General features: G+C 45.6%; 1 protein-coding gene across 3 annotated transcripts; it reads left to right on the top strand.

The window, feature by feature from the left end:
- The first annotated feature begins 358 nt into the window (after nucleotides 1–358).
- Nucleotides 359–21,173, top strand: dhps.S (deoxyhypusine synthase S homeolog). 3 transcript variants are annotated; one of them, XM_041587591.1, is made up of 11 exons: nucleotides 6,385–6,850; nucleotides 9,022–9,075; nucleotides 12,596–12,805; nucleotides 13,166–13,279; nucleotides 15,315–15,436; nucleotides 15,513–15,609; nucleotides 16,876–16,962; nucleotides 17,341–17,446; nucleotides 17,540–17,643; nucleotides 19,122–19,247; nucleotides 19,986–21,173. In XM_041587591.1, the coding sequence occupies exons 3-11, from the start codon at nucleotides 12,611–12,613 to the stop codon at nucleotides 20,082–20,084; spliced, it is 1,050 nt and encodes a 349-aa protein (XP_041443525.1). In that variant the 5' UTR covers nucleotides 6,385–6,850; nucleotides 9,022–9,075; nucleotides 12,596–12,610; the 3' UTR covers nucleotides 20,085–21,173.
- Nucleotides 21,174–22,412: the final 1,239 nt, after the last annotated feature.

The following is a 22,412-nucleotide window of genomic DNA, read 5'->3' as shown; positions in this document are numbered from 1 at the left end:
ATGTCCCTTGCACATTCACATGAGATGCAGTTGGGCCCCAAGTATGTAAGTGGGCCCCATGGGCACAACAAACCTAAGAAGTCATTATCATTCCCTGTACTGAACTCAGTAGCTTCCCTGTTCTCATCCATCTCTGCTGATTAGCCACATTAGCCAATGTAACAGCCAATATGGCCCATGTGCTTGTCTGCAGGCGGGGAGACTTCTCTGTACAACACTGTGAGGCTCAGAGCCTGGGGCAGAGGTGGGGCAATATTATCTGTGACAAGAGAGGGAGGCGCAGGGGAGGTGGGGCAGGCTTCTCAAGTTGACACTGAAATGACAGTCGGACAGAAACTCAGCTCAGCAAGCAGAATGGAAGTTTGGAAGACAGAGGTTTGTGTCCATGATTGCATTATGCGGGGCTTTTTTTTAAAGAAATACTGAATATTATATATATATATGTGTGTGTGTGTGTGTGCGTGTGTGTGGGCAAACTACATGTCACATTACATAAGGACAGTAAGGGACACCTAGAAATGTCTTTATTTGCAAAGCTGATAAATAGATAACAAGGAACAGCAGTGATTTTATCTCTTCTGCACTACACTGAGGATCTCCAGGTGGAGCCCCATGGGGGGCAAGAACATGACTATCCCACCCAGGTACATAAACCACTGTCTGGTGATCAAATAAGATGTTACAGGGACAATAAGGGGCTCAGGGGAGGGGTTAGTGGAATAAGGAGTTACAGGGACAATAAGGGACTCAGGGGAGGGGTTAGTGGAATAAGGAGTTACAGGGACAATAAGGGGCTCAGGGGAGGGGTTAGTGGAATAAGGAGTTACAGGGACAATAAGGGACTCAGGGGAGGGGTTAGTGGAATAAGGAGTTACAGGGATAATAAGGGGCTCAGGGGTGGGGTTAGTGGAATAAGGAGTTACAGGGACAATAAGGGGCTCAGGGGAGGGGTTAGTGGAATAAGGAGTTACAGGGACAATAAGGGGCTCAGGGGTGGGGTTAGTGGAATAAGGAGTTACAGGGACAATAAGGGGCTCAGGGGAGGGGTTAGTGGAATAAGGAGTTACAGGGACAATAAGGGGCTCAGGGGTGGGGTTAGTGGAATAAGGAGTTACAGGGACAATAAGGGGCTCAGGGGTCGGGTTAGTGGAATAAGGAGTTACAGGGACAATAAGGGGCTCAGGGGTGGGGGTTAGTGGAATAAGGAGTTACAGGGACAATAAGGGGCTCAGGGGTGGGGTTAGTGGAATAAGGAGTTACAGGGAAAATAAGGGGCTCATGGGAGGGGTTAGCGGAATAAGGGGTTACAGGGAAAATAAGGGGCTCAGGGGAGGGGTTAGTGGAATAAGGGGTTACAGGGACAATAAGGGGCTCAGGGGTGGGGTTAGTGGAATAAGGAGTTACAGGGACAATAAGGGGCTCAGGGGTCGGGTTAGTGGAATAAGGAGTTACAGGGAAAATAAGGGGCTCATGGGAGGGGTTAGCGGAATAAGGGGTTACAGGGAAAATAAGGGGCTCAGGGGAGGGGTTAGTGGAATAAGGGGTTACAGGGACAATAAGGGGCTCAGGGGTGGGGTTAGTGGAATAAGGAGTTACAGGGACAATAAGGGGCTCAGGGGTGGGGTTAGTGGAATAAGGAGTTACAGGGACAATAAGGGGCTCAGGGGAGGGGTTAGTGGAATAAGGAGTTACAGGGACAATAAGGGGCTCATGGGAGGGGTTAGCGGAATAAGGGGTTACAGGGACAATAAGGAGCTCAGGGGTGGGGTTAGTGGAATAAGGAGCTACAGGGACAATAAGGGGCTCAGGGAGGGGTTAGTGGAATAAGGAGTTACAGGGACAATAAGGGGCTCAGGGGTGGGGTTAGTGGAATAAGGAGTTACAGGGACAATAAGGGGCTCAGGGGAGGGGTTAGTGGAATAAGGAGTTACAGGGACAATAAGGGGCTCAGGGGTCGGGTTAGTGGAATAAGGAGTTACAGGGAAAATAAGGGGCTCATGGGAGGGGTTAGCGGAATAAGGGGTTACAGGGAAAATAAGGGGCTCAGGGGAGGGGTTAGTGGAATAAGGGGTTACAGGGACAATAAGGGGCTCAGGGGTGGGGTTAGTGGAATAAGGAGTTACAGGGACAATAAGGGGCTCAGGGGTGGGGTTAGTGGAATAAGGAGTTACAGGGACAATAAGGGGCTCAGGGGAGGGGTTAGCGGAATAAGGGGTTACAGGGACAATAAGGAGCTCAGGGGAGGGGTTAGTGGAATAAGGAGTTACAGGGACAATAAGGGGCTCAGGGGTGGGGTTAGTGGAATAAGGAGTTACAGGGACAATAAGGGGCTCAGGGAGGGGTTAGTGGAATAAGGAGTTACAGGGACAATAAGGGGCTCAGGGGTCGGGTTAGTGGAATAAGGAGTTACAGGGAAAATAAGGGGCTCATGGGAGGGGTTAGCGGAATAAGGGGTTACAGGGAAAATAAGGGGCTCAGGGGAGGGGTTAGTGGAATAAGGGGTTACAGGGACAATAAGGGGCTCAGGGGTGGGGTTAGTGGAATAAGGAGTTACAGGGACAATAAGGGGCTCAGGGGTGGGGTTAGTGGAATAAGGAGTTACAGGGACAATAAGGGGCTCAGGGGAGGGGTTAGCGGAATAAGGGGTTACAGGGACAATAAGGAGCTCAGGGGAGGGGTTAGTGGAATAAGGAGTTACAGGGACAATAAGGGGCTCAGGGGTGGGGTTAGTGGAATAAGGAGTTACAGGGACAATAAGGGGCTCAGGGGTGGGGTTAGTGGAATAAGGAGTTACAGGGACAATAAGGGGCTCAGGGGAGGGGTTAGTGGAATAAGGAGTTACAGGGACAATAAGGGGCTCAGGGGAGGGGTTAGTGGAATAAGGAGTTACAGGGACAATAAGGGGCTCAGGGGAAGGGTTAGTGGAATAAGGAGTTACAGGGACAATAAGGAGCTCAGGGGTGGGGTTAGTGGAATAAGGAGTTACAGGGACAATAAGGGGCTCAGGGGAGGGGTTAGTGGAATAAGGAGTTACAGGGACAATAAGGTGCTCAGGGGAGGGGTTAGTGGAATAAGGAGTTACAGGGACAATAATGGGCTCAGGGGAGGGGTTAGTGGAATAAGGAGTTACAGGGACAATAAGGTGCTCAGGGGAGGGGTTAGTGGAATAAGGAGTTACAGGGACAATAAGGGGCTCAGGGGAGGGGTTAGTGGAATAAGGAGTTACAGGGACAATAAGGAGCTCAGGGGAGGGGTTAGTGGAATAAGGAGTTACAGGGACAATAAGGGGCTCAGGGGTGGGGTTAGTGGAATAAGGAGTTACAGGGACAATAAGGGGCTCAGGGGAGGGGTTAGTGGAATAAGGAGTTACAGGGACAATAAGGGGCTCAGGGGTGGGGTTAGTGGAATAAGGAGTTACAGGGACAATAAGGGGCTCAGGGGAGGGGTTAGTGGAATAAGGAGTTACAGGGACAATAAGGGGCTCAGGGGTGGGGTTAGTGGAATAAGGAGTTACAGGGACAATAAGGGGCTCAGGGGTCGGGTTAGTGGAATAAGGAGTTACAGGGACAATAAGGGGCTCAGGGGTGGGGGTTAGTGGAATAAGGAGTTACAGGGACAATAAGGGGCTCAGGGGTGGGGTTAGTGGAATAAGGAGTTACAGGGAAAATAAGGGGCTCATGGGAGGGGTTAGCGGAATAAGGGGTTACAGGGAAAATAAGGGGCTCAGGGGAGGGGTTAGTGGAATAAGGGGTTACAGGGACAATAAGGGGCTCAGGGGTGGGGTTAGTGGAATAAGGAGTTACAGGGACAATAAGGGGCTCAGGGGTCGGGTTAGTGGAATAAGGAGTTACAGGGAAAATAAGGGGCTCATGGGAGGGGTTAGCGGAATAAGGGGTTACAGGGAAAATAAGGGGCTCAGGGGAGGGGTTAGTGGAATAAGGGGTTACAGGGACAATAAGGGGCTCAGGGGTGGGGTTAGTGGAATAAGGAGTTACAGGGACAATAAGGGGCTCAGGGGTGGGGTTAGTGGAATAAGGAGTTACAGGGACAATAAGGGGCTCAGGGGAGGGGTTAGTGGAATAAGGAGTTACAGGGACAATAAGGGGCTCATGGGAGGGGTTAGCGGAATAAGGGGTTACAGGGACAATAAGGAGCTCAGGGGTGGGGTTAGTGGAATAAGGAGCTACAGGGACAATAAGGGGCTCAGGGAGGGGTTAGTGGAATAAGGAGTTACAGGGACAATAAGGGGCTCAGGGTGGGGTTAGTGGAATAAGGAGTTACAGGGACAATAAGGGGCTCAGGGGAGGGGTTAGTGGAATAAGGAGTTACAGGGACAATAAGGGGCTCAGGGGTCGGGTTAGTGGAATAAGGAGTTACAGGGAAAATAAGGGGCTCATGGGAGGGGTTAGCGGAATAAGGGGTTACAGGGAAAATAAGGGGCTCAGGGGAGGGGTTAGTGGAATAAGGGGTTACAGGGACAATAAGGGGCTCAGGGGTGGGGTTAGTGGAATAAGGAGTTACAGGGACAATAAGGGGCTCAGGGGTGGGGTTAGTGGAATAAGGAGTTACAGGGACAATAAGGGGCTCAGGGGAGGGGTTAGCGGAATAAGGGGTTACAGGGACAATAAGGAGCTCAGGGGAGGGGTTAGTGGAATAAGGAGTTACAGGGACAATAAGGGGCTCAGGGGTGGGGTTAGTGGAATAAGGAGTTACAGGGACAATAAGGGGCTCAGGGGAGGGGTTAGTGGAATAAGGAGTTACAGGGACAATAAGGGGCTCAGGGGTCGGGTTAGTGGAATAAGGAGTTACAGGGAAAATAAGGGGCTCATGGGAGGGGTTAGCGGAATAAGGGGTTACAGGGAAAATAAGGGGCTCAGGGGAGGGGTTAGTGGAATAAGGGGTTACAGGGACAATAAGGGGCTCAGGGGTGGGGTTAGTGGAATAAGGAGTTACAGGGACAATAAGGGGCTCAGGGGTGGGGTTAGTGGAATAAGGAGTTACAGGGACAATAAGGGGCTCAGGGGAGGGGTTAGCGGAATAAGGGGTTACAGGGACAATAAGGAGCTCAGGGGAGGGGTTAGTGGAATAAGGAGTTACAGGGACAATAAGGGGCTCAGGGGTGGGGTTAGTGGAATAAGGAGTTACAGGGACAATAAGGGGCTCAGGGGTGGGGTTAGTGGAATAAGGAGTTACAGGGACAATAAGGGGCTCAGGGGAGGGGTTAGTGGAATAAGGAGTTACAGGGACAATAAGGGGCTCAGGGGAGGGGTTAGTGGAATAAGGAGTTACAGGGACAATAAGGGGCTCAGGGGAAGGGTTAGTGGAATAAGGAGTTACAGGGACAATAAGGAGCTCAGGGGTGGGGTTAGTGGAATAAGGAGTTACAGGGACAATAAGGGGCTCAGGGGAGGGGTTAGTGGAATAAGGAGTTACAGGGACAATAAGGTGCTCAGGGGAGGGGTTAGTGGAATAAGGAGTTACAGGGACAATAATGGGCTCAGGGGAGGGGTTAGTGGAATAAGGAGTTACAGGGACAATAAGGTGCTCAGGGGAGGGGTTAGTGGAATAAGGAGTTACAGGGACAATAAGGGGCTCAGGGGAGGGGTTAGTGGAATAAGGAGTTACAGGGACAATAAGGAGCTCAGGGGAGGGGTTAGTGGAATAAGGAGTTACAGGGACAATAAGGGGCTCAGGGGTGGGGTTAGTGGAATAAGGAGTTACAGGGACAATAAGGGGCTCAGGGGAGGGGTTAGTGGAATAAGGAGTTACAGGGACAATAAGGGGCTCAGGGGTGGGGTTAGTGGAATAAGGAGTTACAGGGACAATAAGGAGCTCAGGGGTGGGGTTAGTGGAATAAGGAGTTGGATTTCCTGTGTAAGTGTTGAGGAACAGGAAGTTCCCATGTGCCATGAATACAATGTGATGATGGGTCACTAACTAGTTGTAGTACTTATAGTCAAATACAAGAGTCCTCTGCACTCAACCCATTATCAATATATTTAAGACAGAGACATTTTGTGCTACTGCTACTGAAAAATGCCTTACCCTTTAAACAAAACAGGGATTGTTTGTCCATATATTGCAATATATTTAAGCTGAACAACTACATCAAAGTCATCCCATATCTGGCCAGTCCTACACTCAATTTTCATCTGATTCATTAAGAATTCTATTGCTTCATTATACATTTTACAAAGGGACTAAGTTTTACCTGCAACTTACTTGCTGCTTTCAAAGTAAAACTCCCAAACTTGTTTGCCCTTTTATTGGCCACCAGTGGGATCAGCTGACTGTAGCTGGGAGGGCGGGGCTGCTCCAGTATAAAGAGTCTGTAGTACTTCAGGGTATGACTGAAGGGGCACTGGGTTTCTGTGGTACAATTGGGAAGAGATTGTGGCCCTGGGAGACACAGTGAGAGCAGTAATGAAGCAGCACAGGGGCCCCTAAAGCTTCAGTAAATATGAGGGGTAGTTGTGAGGTAGAGGCAGGGTGGCAGTGTCACGTGGGTGGAGCTGGGAGAGAGACATAACGCTTAGCCATCCGGCATTTTGGGGTTTCCATGGCAACAGAATACCAGAAGGTTGATAAAAGACCAGTGAAAACACCAGAAACAGGAGTTGGTCGGTACAGAAACAGCTCCAACTCGAGAGGAGATAAACTGCACCACAAGGAGGAGGAGAAAAAAAACCAAACAAACGAGGGAAACGCCCCCTTGAAAGTGATTTGAGGCAACAGAGAAGCAGGAAGGGCTCAGGGGGCGTGGCTAAGTGCTGTGGGAAGCGTATTGTCCCGGGTAGGCTTCCGTACCGGTCTGACTGTGCCATGTGAGCTGCGAGCAGAGGAGATGGAGGTAAATGGGGAGTTGTGACTGGACTGGTGGGGCCCCTGTTGTACAGAGTCACGTGGGGGAAGCGCCTTGTGTATAAATTATAGGGCCGCGCCTCTTTGTATTTCCCTGTGTGTCTGTTATACTAGAGACACTTGTGTATTTCCCTGTGTGTCTGTTATACTACACTGCTATTATACTAGAGACATTAGGGTATTATCAGGTGTTTGTGTATCAGTTATTAGATTATTTATCATTAGTGTTGGACACGTGACCCCCTAGTTGTTGTGATCATTAATGCTCCCCCTCACCAGCCACAAATATGTGACTCCCATAAGTCTGGGGTTTCTTCTTATTGTCTCACTGTCTGTCTTTGTGTTCTACCCTCTACTGTTCATCTTACCCCCTTTCACTCCAACCCTAGCAACCAGCCTGTCACTCCAACCCTAGCAACCAGCCTGTCACTCCAACCCTAGCAACCAGCCTGTCACTCCAACCCTAGCAACCAGCCTGTCACTCCAACCCTAGCAACCAGCCTGTCACTCCAACCCTAGCACCCAGCCTGTCACTCAAACCTAGCAACCAGCCTGTCACTCAAACCCTAGCACCCAGCCTGTCACTCAAACCTAGCAACCAGCCTGTCACTCAAACCTAGCAACCAGCCTGTCACTCAAACCTAGCAACCAGCCTGTCACTCAAACCTAGCAACCAGCCTGTCACTCAAACCTAGCAACCAGCCTGTCACTCAAACCTAGCAACCAGCCTGTCACTCAAACCCTAGCACCCAGCCTGTCACTCCAACCCTAGCAACCAGCCTGTCACTCAAACCCTAGCAACCAGCCTGTCACTCCAACCCTAGCACCCAGCCTGTCACTCCAACCCTAGCAACCAGCCTGTCACTCCAACCCTAGCAACCAGCCTGTCACTCAAACCCTAGCACCCAGCCTGTCACTCAAACCCTAGCAACAGCCTGTCACTCAAACCCTAGCAACAGCCTGTCACTCAAACCCTAGCAACCAGTCTGTCACTCAAACCCTAGCACCCAGCCTGTCACTCAAACCCTAGCACCCAGCCTGTCACTCAAACCCTAGCACCCAGCCTGTCACTCAAACCCTAGCACCCAGCCTGTCACTCAAACCCTAGCACCCAGCCTGTCACTCAAACCCTAGCACCCAGCCTGTCACTCCAACCCTAGCACCCAGCCTGTCACTCCAACCCTAGCATCCAGCCTGTCACTCCAACCCTAGCAACCAGCCTGTCACTCCAACCCTAGCAACCAGCCTGTCACTCCAACCCTAGCATCCAGCCTGTCACTCTAGCAACCAGCCTGTCACTCTAGCAACCAGCCTGTCACTCTAGCAACCAGCCTGTCACTCTAGCAACCAGCCTGTCACTCTAGCAACCAGCCTGTCACTCTAGCAACCAGCCTGTCACTCTAGCAACCAGCGTGTCACTCTAGCAACCAGGCTGTCACTCTAGCAACCAGCCTGTCACTCTAGCAACCAGCCTGTCACTCTAGCAACCAGCCTGTCACTCTAGCAACCAGCCTGTCACTCTAGCAACCAGCCTGTCACTCTAGCAACCAGCCTGTCACTCTACCAACCAGCGTGTCACTCTAGCAACCAGGCTGTCACTCTGGCAACCAGCCTGTCACTCCAACCCTGGCAACCAGCCTGTCACTCCAACCCTGGCAACCAGCCTGTCACTCCATCCCTGGCAACCAGCCTGTCACTCCATCCCTGGCAACCAGCCTGTCACTCCAACCATAGCAACCAGCCTGTCACTCCAACCATAGCAACCAGCCTGTCACTCTGACAACCAGCCTGTCACAGAAAACCGTAGCAACCAAGCTGCAGTTTATACTTCAGGATACATCTTTAAAGTTCTAGATTTTTAACTTCAATATGCAATTGTAGCTTTAACTAGCCACCAGGTTAACATTTTATGAATCTATTTTTTTTTTATTTATATATAGTGCTAGACCAATAAATTAATAGAACAAACAGGGGTCATTACAATATTCAATACAAATAAATACAAAGTACACTTGCACTAAAGAAAAAGAGCTAAGTATTAAAGATACAGTAGGAAGGAAGGTCCTTGCCCCCTTGAGCTTACATTCTAATATAATCCCACACCATCCATTCATCACCACTACTACAGAAAGGCTTTACATCCTCTTTAATTTCTTATAGGCTGCGTGCGCCATATTGATGTTATGGGTTGATTTATAAGAGTTGCGACCACAGGTAGGAGTGTTATAACTACATTTATTTGTGCAAAATTGTCTGTGCCCATGCGGGTGCCATCACTTGTGTGTATGTACAGGGCTAATCCATCTATAGGGGTTCTGCATGCGTATGTGTCCTCACACCCACTGTGCTGCTGCTCCGTAACAGAGAAGAATGCTGTACTGTGTGTGTGTTAAATGGATGGGGTTTTGTCTCTATGAAATGACTGGTATGTGTTAATGACCTGCTCTGTCAATGGCTTCTATGTCCCCAGGGGCTGGACATGAAATGTGATGGCAATAAACCTTATATTGTGCGCAGTTATTTGCCTATAAAATGCAGTCAATGCATGTTTTTATTGGTTTTATAATCTCATTATGTATAAAGGGTAGGATCATTGGAGAATTAAGGGGGGGAAAAGGGGGAAAAAAGGAAAGGGTTTCATTTGTCTTTGAGTGTAATTTACTGTTACATATTTGTTCTCGAACTAAATGTCTATATATATATATATATATAAATATTACACAAAGTTTAACCCCAGCACTCCGACATATACCCCTAGGGAAACCTATTTTTGCACAGCTGAACTGTAACTAGTAAAAAAAGACACTTTTAGTTACAAAGTTTGTACAAAATATGCATAAGCTGACGCGCCCCATCAAGGCAGTGTCCATGCGTCAGTCCTACCCAAGTGGGAAAAAAAGTGTTATCTTTGGTGGGAGAAAGACCATACCTGCTTTTCTCTTTATTTAGCATGATCTCTTCCAAAGACACCGTTAAATGGGGTTCGGAGAGCAAGCATTAAGGAGAGAGCCACCTCCCCATACTAAAATAAAAAGGGATGAGCTGCATTTTATTGTATGTATATCATCTTGACAAAGGTCCCAGACCATGGACCGAAACGTTGATGCTTTTATTATGTATTATGTATAAGATAAATAGTTGAATTTTATTGAACCGGAGTGCGTGCCGCTACAGCCTTTCTTCTATGATACAACACTGACACAGCACCCGGAAATTGAATACCGAAGTTGAATATCGAAGTATAGCGTGTGCGGACGCCAACGGCACTATATATATAGTGAATAAAGTACCCCCTCTTGTAAAATATAAGGATATTATAAGTTACCGAGGAGTTTCATGACCATATAAAAACACGAGGCCGAAGGCCGAGTGTTTTTATACAGGTCATGGAACTCCGAGGTAACTTATAATATCCTCATATTTTACAACTGGGGGTACTTTATTAATTATAATACACAAATTTTAGTGAGTCATGTGACAGAAATTACATCACTACTCACCGTTTATAACTGATGACATCACTACTCACCGTTTATAAGGATATAATTTACAAGATATTCATGGCTTTTGTGTATTATATATATATATATCTCATCATCATCATTTATTTATATAGCGCTGTCAAGATACGCAGTGCTTTATATTTAAGTTTTATGAAAAGCAGGTAAAATACAGAAAAAACAAACTAACTTATGGCAGGGCTGGTACAGATTTAAAGGAGAAGGAAAGTCATTTTTACTTGGGGGTGGCAAAAGTTTGGTACCCCCAAGTAATCTCGTGTACGTACATGACACCCTGGGCCAGTGCACCTATAAAAGAGAAAAATGCACTAAGTTTTCTAATTCTTTTCCTAAGCAGAAGAACATCAGAGCAGCCTCTTTCTTTCTCCTGACAACTTCCTTGACTACTTGGTGGTCAGACTGGTGGGAAACTGACCAGCAGGTGGCGCTGTTGTAACAAAATTCATTCATATTAACAGCACATGTATCCCTTAATATCTTGGAATAGAAAGAAAATAAATAATGCATCTACATTGCAAAATTTCTCTGAATAGCGCAATCATCAATTTTACATTCACTTGTTTTAATTGTTTACTTATCCTTTAAGCATCATCAGAGCTGTCCCTGAATTTATTTATTTAGTTGTTTGAGTGATGAACCCAACCCCTCCCCCCCACCTTTTGCATAGCTAGTTTTGGAGTAAATCCACTGCTTAGGCCTAAGTGCATTCACTGGCACTCAAGGGTGATCCAGGTCATTCTGGCACTTCAGGGCAGAGACACACGTGGAGATTAGTCTACAAATTGGCTCTTCCTCGGGTGACTAATCTCCTGAACTGCCTTCCCACCGGCTAGAATCTAAATTGCCGTCAGGATGGCACTCGGAGCTCTTCGTTTTCCGCAGTCGCCCAAAGTTTCCTGGTCAGGCAACTTTGGCTGACTCGGAAAAACAAAATGATCCGAGTACCATCCCGCCAGAGATTTATATTCTAGCCGGTGGGAAGGCAGTTCAGGAGATTAGTCACCCGAGGAAGAGCCAATTGTCCTCTAATCTCCCCAAATCTCCACGTGTGTCTCTGCCCTAACTCAAACAGGCCCCACCTGGCACGTCATATAGATTTACATTCCAGCATCCCACCTGCCTCCTCTCTGACATCATCAATGGGGGTGGGATGAGCGCGAGTATATAAGTAATTGTAGCAACGTCACTAATGTGTCTGGGATGGCATGGAGAGCTCAGGGAGTATTTGGTCTGGCAGTATATATGGCCCATGCCTGCCTCTGGGGTCATTTTGTTTTCCAGTCGACCTGTGCATCTCTCTAGTGTCCCTGACTGCCACAGTTAAAATGAGGCATATCTGCCAGCCTTGCTTGAGGGGAACTAAACCCTAATAATGAATGTGGCTAAAAATGCCATATTTTCTATAGTGAACTTATTGCACGAGGCTAAAGTTTGAGCTTGTCAATAGCAGCAATGATCCAGGACTTCAAACTTGTCACAGGGGGTCACCATCTTGGAAAGTGTCTGTGACACTCACATCCTCAGTGGGCTCTGATTGGCTGTTGAGAAGCTAAGCTTAGGGCTCGTCACTAATTATCCAGCAGAAAATGAGCTTCCCTGGCTGTAATATAAGCTGATGCTACAGGTTTGCTGATTATTAAATTCTGATGCTAATTGCACTGGTTTCTGTGCTGCCATGTAGTAATTATTTGTATTAATTACTAATCAGCCTTATATTGTGACATTTCTATTCTATGTGTACTGTATATTGTGAGTGGCTCCCTAAGCTCAGTAAGTGACAGCAGCACAGAGCATGTGCAGTGAATCAGCAGAAAAGAAGATGGGGAGCTACTGGGGCATCTTTGGAGTTTGGAGAAACTTCTGGTGACTTTGGAAAACGAAGTGATACGAGTGCCATCCCACCGGCATCATGTACAACATTTCTAGCTACTTCTTTATTTAGGCTTTAGTTGTCCTTTAAGTGCCTCCTTTGTGGCAGGAACGCCTCTGGGCAGTTAAATCGGCCCCAAGAGAAGAAGCCCACAGAGTGGTTCCACTGATGCAGTGGAAGGGAGCTGGTCAGTCTTAATTGGAATGTTGTTTGATGCTTTTATATCTTGCACTGCCTTGTGTGAGTCGGCCAACCCTTAGCACCCCCCATTTCCACTGCATTCCACTTTTCTTTCTAGATACACGACCTCTAATGCTCCAGCTCCTCTGTATTTCTTTCCCAGGTTTCCAACAACATAATGGCAGAGGGCCTTCCTAATGATGCCAAGGGGGCAGTGTTGATGCCCAGCGACTCCCTGCCAGAGGGCTCTGTTCAGGTCAGAGGATATGACTTTAATCGTGGAATCAACTATGAAGCTTTGTTGCAGAGCTACTTGACCACAGGCTTCCAGGCCACACACTTTGGCCAAGCGGCCAAGGAGATCAACAACATGGTGAGTGTGATGCTGGGAAGAAGAAAGAGCTGGAAGGGAAGGTGGGGATTGTAAAGACTTTTGGGGGTGGGAAGTAAAGTATTCATATTGTGCACTACTGATTCTGTGGCTGGTCCAATTGTCAGTTTTGGTAGTCGCTCCAGTAATGCATAGCATCCAGTTGGTCATAGTCATCTTTGATTGGTCTTGGTGCAATTAATCTGTTGAAACACATGCCTGATTGGATACTGCTCTGAGGAAAAGGTCACATGTTACTGCCGAAACTTGAAGGGTTTTCACTTTGGGGCCCGTGACTCAGAAAGGGGGGCCCTTGGCTGAAAATGAACTAATATCACTAATATGGAACGTCTCTCTCTGCAGATAGAGGCTAAGCTGGCATCTCCTGGAGGCTGCACCATCTTTCTCGGGTACACATCGAACCTGATCAGCTCTGGAGTACGAGAAACAATACGGTACCTGGTAGAGCACAGAATGGTAAGAGAACTTTCAGTCTTGTAGGGTTTGTGCACATCCAGACTCTGTTCCAATTCATATGCATTCCTTAAAGGAGAACTAAGCCCCCTAATAATTAAAACTCTACCCACTACCCTACATTTCACTCCCCACATAGGTCATTACCCCTGAATGTGCCCCTAATCCATTACTCACGCAGAGGTGCAAAGTAAGCACATGGGGCGCCATCTTCTGGCTCTTCTGTATTCTTTGGGTCCTCTTCCTTCCCTTCGGCAATTTCCTGCACTTTTGGGGTTTAGTTTTCCTTTAATCATGTTAGAGCTATAAACTGTATCCAACAAGCTGAGCAGGCTCATATTTCTGTGCATTAATAACCATGTCATCTTAATCTCATTTGTCAGTTTTTTGGTGGCTTCTCACTGGCTGGATACTTAGGGGGGTTGAAAGCAAGAAAAATGTCTGGATACATAGCCTTCCCGGTTGCAAGATATTAAAGGAGTTGTTCACCTTTTAGACATCTAGTTGTTTTCAGATAGTTCACCAGAAATAACGACTTTTTCCAATTACTTTCCATTTTCTATGTGTGACCGTTTTTCTAATATTTCAGTGTAAAGTGTAATTTTTCACCTTCTGAAGCAGCCCTGGGAGAGGGGTCACCGACCCTGTAAATTGTTCTAGTTGATACATTTCCTATCTTTGTCCCTGCTGAGCAGAATCCCTGAGTTTCATTACAGGCAGCTGTTAGACTTGATACAATAGTTGCTGATATTCCACAAATACGGCTGAGAAATGGATCAACTAAATGTTGCAAAATTGTAATAGTTCAGAGTCTGCACCTGAATTACTGAGCTGTCAGACTCACCAGAGACAGGGACATTCAACTTTAAACTTAGATAATGGAAAAAAAATAGTAAAAAAATAAATAATGGAAAGTAATTGAAAAAAAGTAATTATTTCTCGGGAACAATCTAAAAACTACCAAATTGAAAAAAGTGTTTTGAAGGTGAACAACCCCTTTAAGGGATACATGTGCTGTTAATATGAATGAATTTTATTTTTTATTTCCCACCAGTCTGACCACCAAGTAGTCAAGGAAGTTGTCAGGAGAAAGAAAGAGGCTGCTCTGATGTTCTTCTGCTTAGGAAACAAATTAGAAAACTTTCTCACATCTTTCCTAAGCAGAAGAACATCAGAGCAGCCTCTTTCTTTCTCCTGACAACTTCCTTGACTACTTGGTGGTCAGACTGGTGGGAAACTGACCAGCAGGTGGCGCTGTTGTAACAAAATCCATTCATATTAACAGTACATGTATCCCTTAATATCTTGGAATTAAAAGAAAATAAATAATGAATGTAAATGACAAAAGTGCTTTGAATAGCCCCCTCATCGATTTTACATTTACTTACTTTAAAGCTTTACTTATCCTTTATACCTAAACATTTTGGATCAGATCATACAACCTGTCTTTCAGTTGAGCGTAAATGAGATGCCGTGTGAGTTTTGTTTAACAGTGGCTCTCTTTTTCCCCACTATTCCTGTGAAGCACCCAGGCACCAGTTGTATGCATAATCTGTCCTATTTTATCCACTGGGGTTTGTAACTCCTTCAGAGTTGCGTAAAGCTCCCCATACACTGGCCAATATAAGACAGATTAAGTCAGCAGCTTATTGGGCAGTGTTTGGGGCTCTCTGACAGGCTTCCCTGTTTGATGTGTGGTCGAAAGTCAGGCCGATGTCGATAGGGCAGGTTTAAAAATCCCATCGGATCGAGGACCACAACAGTTCATTGATGTGGTCCTCAATCCGTCCATATTTTGGTCCTAGGGCCCACAATTGGATGGGGGAGATAACAGCCACCTCAAGGTGGGCATATCAGGGGGAGATACTCTCGTTTGGTATAGTTGGAGACAACTCCGTGATGAGCTGGGTGCCTGTAAGCCAGCATGGCTGTGCTGATCTCAACTTACTAAAATAACATTGGATTGTACAGGGTAGTGTGTAATGTTTAATGTCAACGACTAGTTAAATGCACCAGTTACATCTTTGTCTCTCTACAGGTGGATATCTTAGTCACAACAGCTGGGGGTATTGAAGAGGACCTGATTAAATGTCTGGCACCGACTTACCTGGGAGACTTTAGCCTGAAGGGGGCAGACCTGAGGCCTCGGGGAATTAACCGGTAAGTAACACTCGAATAAGCCTGTTTAGTTCCATGACTCCGGAGTCTCACATTGACTCTCATTTCTTATTTGCAGGATCGGGAATCTCTTGGTTCCCAACAATAATTACTGTTTATTTGAGGACTGGGTCACCCCAATACTGGATCAGATGGTGTTGGAGCAAGACACAGAGGTGAGTGGAGACTATTACACGAGTTGCATTTAAATGGATACCATCATGACTTGTCATGAACTCTCCTTATTTCATAGGTTAGCTTTATAAAGGGAAGAGCTCCATCTACTAGGCATCTCCAGAATGTTAGGGAGGGAAGACTCTCTCCCATCCAGTGGCATAGAATGTGAGAGTTTGTAATCGAACTCTAGCTGCATTAGTAGGTAATACACAGTCTATTACTCCCAGCAAACAGACTGCAGGGTCAACAAGTGTATTTAGTTGTAATATTGGTGTGTAGGTGCATCTCGGGTCATTTTGCCTGGTCATGTAATTTCAGAAAGAGCCAGCACTTTAGGATGGAACTGCTTTCTGGCAGGCTGTTGTTTCTCCTACTCAATGTAACTGAATGTGTCTCAGTGGGACCTGGATTTTACTATTGAGCAGGGCAGCCCGAGGGTAAGTGGGGCCCCAGCCACGCCACACTTACTTGATTAGCCGGGCCCCCATCTCTCTGAGAACTGCTGACTTCGGGAAGGCATGGACGTTTATGGGGCCCTGGCCACCGATTTTCTTATAATGTGGGGGGGGCTGGCCACCAATTTTTTTTTTTCTCATGTGGGGTCCTAGCCACCAATAATTTTTAATGGGGGGGCCCTGGCCAAAAATGTTTTTTTTTTTATGGGGGGGCCCTGACCACCAATATCTTTTTTTTTTTTTATTATTAACATGTGGGAACCATAGCCACCAATAATTTTTTTTGTTTTTTTACTGTGTGGTTAGGGGCGGACCTGTGGGGTGAGGAGGGCGGACCTGTATGTGGGGCTTGCAGTGGGCGCAGCCCAGGGGGCCCAGGAAATTTTGTTGTATGGGGCCCTGTGATTTCTGATGGCGGTCCTGCTATTGAGTGCTGTTGTTAGATCTACCAGGCAGCTGTTATCTTGTGTTAGGGAGCTGCTATCTGGTTACCTTCCCATTGTTCTGTTGTTAGGCTGCTGGGGGGAAAGGGAGGGGGGTGATATCACTCCAACTTGCAGTACAGTAGTAAAGTTTATCACAGCACAAGTCACATGACTGGGGGCACCTGGGAAATTGACAAAAAGTCAGATTTCAAAATTAAATATAAAACAAATCTGTTTTCTCTTTTGAAAAACGGATTTCAGTGCAGATTTCTGCCTGAGCAGCACTATTAACTGATGCATTTTGGGAAAAAAAAAACATTTCCTGTAAACTCATAAACCCAACTTGTCCTACTGCTAAACTTGATTTCTTCTTCTTCTTCCACAGGGCACCAAGTGGACTCCCTCCAAGATGATCGCACGTCTAGGAAAGGAGATCAATCACCCAGACTCTGTGTATTACTGGGCCTATAAGGTATTCAGTAGGGATGCAATGAACCAAGGATTCGATTCGGGATTTGGCCTTTTTCAGCAGGTTTTGATTCCAGCTGAACTGAAGCCAAATCCTAATTTGCATATACAAATTGGGGGCGGGGAGAGAAATCGTGTGACTTTTTGTCACAAAACAAGGAAGTAAAAAATGTTTTCCTCTCCCACCCCTAATTTGCATATGCAAATTAGGATTTGCTTCGGCTATGGGCGAATCTTTCGCAAAGGATTCGGGGGTTTGGCCAAATCCAAAATAGTGGATTCGGTGCATCCCTAGTATTCAGCCATACTCACTCACATAAGGACATTGTGCTTGCCCATTCCTCTAACTGTAAGTAATACAATTTTGTCTTTGGACTGACAGAACAACATCCCAGTATTCAGCCCTGCTCTGACGGATGGATCACTCGGAGACATGTTGTATTTTCACTCATACAAAAATCCTGGCCTCAAGCTGGACATTGTGGAGGGTATGAGCATTTCACATGATCACAGTTTGAGTTACTCTGAAAAAGAAAAAAAAAATCTATTTTTCATTTTTATCCCCCCCCCCGTCTCATTAGATATTCGCAAGTTAAACTCCCAAGTAATATTTGCGAAGAAGACAGGAATGATTATTTTGGGTGGCGGCCTTATCAAGCACCACATTTGCAATGCTAACCTCATGGTGAGTGTGGGAAAGTTCCGTGAGCTAATGGAGGTTGCACAACTTGTTCCCAGAATATATTGACTGACGTTCCAAAAAGCCCTGTGAATCCACTGCCAACCTCATAAATATAAAAGACAGTCCCATCATTCCATGGAATTGCAATGAATTGAACAATTTAGGGTGGGGATATATGCTAGAAACACAGCAGCAGCCCAACTCCAAGCAGTGAGGTAGTATTAAGAGATAGTATTAAGATATAATAATACAATGTTCAAGAACAGGATACACAGTAGATAACAGATAAGTACTACTATAGTTTATATAAGCAAGCTGATGTGTAGCCATGGGGGCAGCTATTCAAGCACAGGATACACAGTAGATAACAGATAAGTACTACTATAGTTTATATAAACAAGCTGCTGTGCAGCCATGGGGGCAGCTATTCAAGCACAGGATACACAGTAGATAACAGATAAGTACTACTATAGTTTATATAAACAAGCTGCTGTGTAGCCATGGGGACAGCCATTCAAGCACAGGATACACAGTAGATAACAGATAAGTACTACTATAGTTTATATAAACAAGCTGCTGTGTAGCCATGGGGGCAGCCATTCAAGCACAGGATACACAGTAGATAACAGATAAGTACTACTATGGTTTATACAAACAAGCTGCTGTGTAGCCATGGGGGCAACCATTCAAGCACAAGATACACAGTAGATAACAGATAAGTACTACTATAGTTTATATAAATAAGCTGCTGTGTAGCCATAGGGGCAGCCATTCAAGCACAGGATACACAGTAGATAACAGATAAGTACTACTATAGTTTATATAAATAAGCTGCTGTGTAGCCATAGGGGCAGCCATTCAAGCACAGGATACACAGTAGATAACAGATAAGTACTACTATAGTTTACAGTATATAAACAAGCTGCTGTGTAGCCATGGGGGCAGCCATTCAAGCACAGGATACACAGTAGATAACAGATAAGTACTACTATAGTTTATATAAACAAGCTGCTGTGTAGCCATGGGGGCAGCCATTCAAGCACAGGATACACAGTAGATAACAGATAAGTACTACTATAGTTTATATAAACAAGCTGCTGTGTAGCCATGGGGGCAGCCATTCAAGCACAGGATACACAGTAGATAACAGATAAGTACCACTATAGCTTATATAAACAAGCTGCTGTGTAGTCATGGGGGCAGCCATTCAAGCACAGGATACACAGTAGATAACAGATAAGTGCTACTATAGTTTATATAAACAAGCTGCTGTGTAGCCATGGGGGCAGCCATTCAAGCACAGGATACACAGTAGATAACAGATAAGTACTACTATAGTTTACAGTATATAAACAAGCTGCTGTGTACCAATGGGGGCATATTAGACTGGCCATTAATAAATGTATCCATCTCAAGTTGGGCTGATTGCTCCGAGAAGCCCCATTTAGCCAGAAACTACAATTATTATTATTATTTTTCAGAGGAACGGCGCAGATTATGCAGTTTTTGTAAATACAGCTCAGGAGTTTGATGGCTCAGATGCTGGTGCGAGGCCGGATGAAGCTGTATCGTGGGGCAAAATTCGTATGGAGGCGAAACCTGTCAAGGTCAGTGTGTGTGTGTCAGGACTTTTTGGCAAAGAGGGAGGTATTCTGGATTTTTCATTTACAAACACATTTGCCCTTGGGATTAAATCATGAGTTTGACGTTACATGTTATATATATATAAACCCTATGGGACACAGCTCCGGCAGGGATATTGATATCTATATAGAATGGTGGAATTAATAGAATAAACAGAGAGGAAATACGAACTATATGGGAGTAACATTGATTTTATAAAGAAAGTGTGTGAGATTTTAACTGTGACTGCATTGTATACTATTGTACTAACCGTATTAATTGCATTGCGTGTTTATTTGCAATATGTCCTATTTAGTATAATATGATTGGTCGGTCTCCACGTGACACTATAGAAGAAATCTTTGTGGAAGCCATTATTGTTTATACAGGCTATAGGAAGTAATACTAGTACCCCGGTAAAGTATGACCTAAAGGAAAACTGATAACCTCATTGTTTTAAGAAGAATGGAGTGGGACAACCCTGCTTTTAAATTTCGGGATTAATAGGATACTGGCACAAACACCTACGATTAAGTACCAGAGGGTATGAAACACGTAAGGTGGGTCATATGTTTGTACTCATTTTAACATGATATTCTGTTAAATTGAATAAACATAGGCCATATATTTTGTTTAAGGACCCAAACTGGAGTCTTCTTTTACTGCCACCCGTGTCAATTCTATCGCATTCTCTTTTCTCACTTCGCTCTTTCTCCTTACAGATCTATGCCGATGCCTCCCTGGTGTTCCCCTTGCTTGTGGCTCAGACTTTTGCACAGAAACAGGCAGATTTCCCGGCTAAAAAGCAAGAACAGGACTGACACCCTATGGCCTTGGATCTATGCATGCCCGTGCCTTCTGTCTTGGCATTCCCCTGCTTGTCAGTCCATACAAGTTATCCATGTGCTGCCCTGAGGCAACAAACCACCACATCTTCTGAGTTCTGGAGCCAGTAAGCTTGCATTTGTAGGATGTGTGTACATTAGTATGAGTGCAATAATAGATGTACCGTATAAGGTTCAGTTGTACATAAGCATGCTAATGTAGGAGGGTAATTATTTAATCCGCTGGGTTAGTGGGGTACTCCTACATGGTTTTTGGTTTTGTCATTTGTATTTTATGGTGTATATTTAAGTTTTATCTTTGTCAAGAAGAAGGTTCGTTCAACCTAGAGACCCAACTGTCAACTCAGAGATCAAGGGTTAAAATAATAAAAGTAGTACTTCCAAAGAAAATGTATTGAATGGTGTAGAAAATAGGAAATTGTAGGGCACCTTTAATTAAAGGCTTCAGCTGCCCCTTTCCTCGTCATATGACGCCCCTCTCCAAACCTGCACCCCTCCTTTGCTTGCAGTGAGCAGGCAGCAGTCTGTGGGATAGAAGCAGAGAGACTGCACGACGGGAAGATTCAGAAGCAATGAGCCCTGCAGGCAAGAGAAGGATATGTGAACCATTTCTTGTTTGTGTTTGAATATTTGATACATACTTTCCAAATCTTTAAAAAGCATTACACAACTAGGCTCGAGTTGATGCAATTTAATAGGGAATAAAAAAAAAAAAAGTTAATGCAAAGGACTCGCATGAAGCTTTGAATAACAACCATCTCAATGTTTGTCTTAGGGCAAGTAAGGATTTTGTGATACAAAGGGATGAAAGAATTAGAAGAGATATTTACAATCATCAAAACCGCTTCTCTGCCCGTAAATTGGTTGCTAATTGGTCTGCTTTATTTATCTGTCACACAATACACCATTGTCCTTTGTTTTGTTCAGACAGTGTAACAAGACTGCTTAGAGTGTATAATATCAGATTGTAGCACTGGCTCTTACTGATATATTATATGTCTGGGAATATCCTTATGTATATATTTTTTTACACATTCACACAAGCTCATTAAATCATCAAATGTCTTCCCCTGTCCAAAGGACTGGCTTATTGGTGCTCATTAGCTAGAACTTACTGCCATATAATCTGAGCACATCTCTCCTTTGCAAAGCTCAAAACGACACCGGTTCCTATCTACCGACCTGCAATAGAACACAATTTTCAATACCCATCTCATCTGATCCCACAGACAGGAGGGAACTATGGGACATGAGTCTGTCCCTCCCACTGCAGGGTGATACAGTGACACAGACAGGAGGGAACTATGGGACATGAGTCTGTCCCTCCCACTGCAGGGTGATACAGTGACACAGACAGGAGGGAACTATGGGACATGAGTCTGTCCCTCCCACTGCAGGGTGATACAGTGACACAGACAGGAGGGAACTATGGGACATGAGTCTGTCCCTCCCACTGCAGGGTGATACAGTGACACAGACAGGAGGGAACTATGGGACATGAGTCTGTCCCTCCCACTGCAGGGTGATACAGTGACACAGACAGGAGGGAACTATGGGACATGAGTCTGTCCCTCCCACTGCAGGGTGATACAGTGACACAGACAGGAGGGAATTATGGGACATGAGTCTGTCCCTCCCACTGCAGGGTGATACAGTGACACAGACAGGAGGGAACTATGGGACATGAGTCTGTCCCTCCCACTGCAGGGTGATACGGTGACACAGACAGGAGGGAACTATGGGACATGAGTCTGTCCCTCCCACTGCAGGGTGATACAGTGACACAGACAGGAGGGAACTATGGGACATGGATATAATTGCTAAATAAATGCAAACAATAAAAAATCATTAAGGGCATAGACTGGGGTCGGCTAATATCCTATAATGATACAGACCCTGCCAGGATCTCATGGTCTGAAACTTTGACACTGGAGATTCTTCCATCTTTGGGTTCATCCAGAATTTGAATTGCATCAGGTCTACGGGAACAGCAGTCCCAGCACCGTATCAAGGAGTCTATAGAACCTAGTGACAGACAGGCGGCATCAAAAAATGACCCACCATGTCCATCCTTAAGACTAACATTTTCCTACTGCATTGTGCTTAGTACAGGGGAATGCCTATGCAGGTTACTATGGGATGCTGCACCTATATAATTAGATGAAGTGCAGATAGGTTATACAGATAGCTAGAATCTCAGCTGCCATAAAGCAGGACAGGACTGTTGCTTACAATGGGGATCAGATAGGATCCGTGCAGCCACTGGGACAGAATCTCAGCCATAAAGCACAATAGAATTGATAA

This window comes from Xenopus laevis, chromosome 3S, assembly GCF_017654675.1.
Source record: "Xenopus laevis strain J_2021 chromosome 3S, Xenopus_laevis_v10.1, whole genome shotgun sequence".
NCBI classification, from domain to species: domain Eukaryota; kingdom Metazoa; phylum Chordata; class Amphibia; order Anura; family Pipidae; genus Xenopus; species Xenopus laevis.
This window is presented reverse-complemented; position numbering and strand designations above follow the sequence as displayed.

Bases quoted from the DNA above. Each gene is read 5' to 3' on its own strand.
- dhps.S (XM_041587590.1), top strand. The intron at 13,280-15,314 runs GTAAGAGAACTT...GTCTCTCTACAG, and splicing joins ACCTGGTAGAGCACAGAATG to GTGGATATCTTAGTCACAAC. The intron at 17,644-19,121 runs GTGAGTGTGGGA...ATTATTTTTCAG, and splicing joins TTTGCAATGCTAACCTCATG to AGGAACGGCGCAGATTATGC.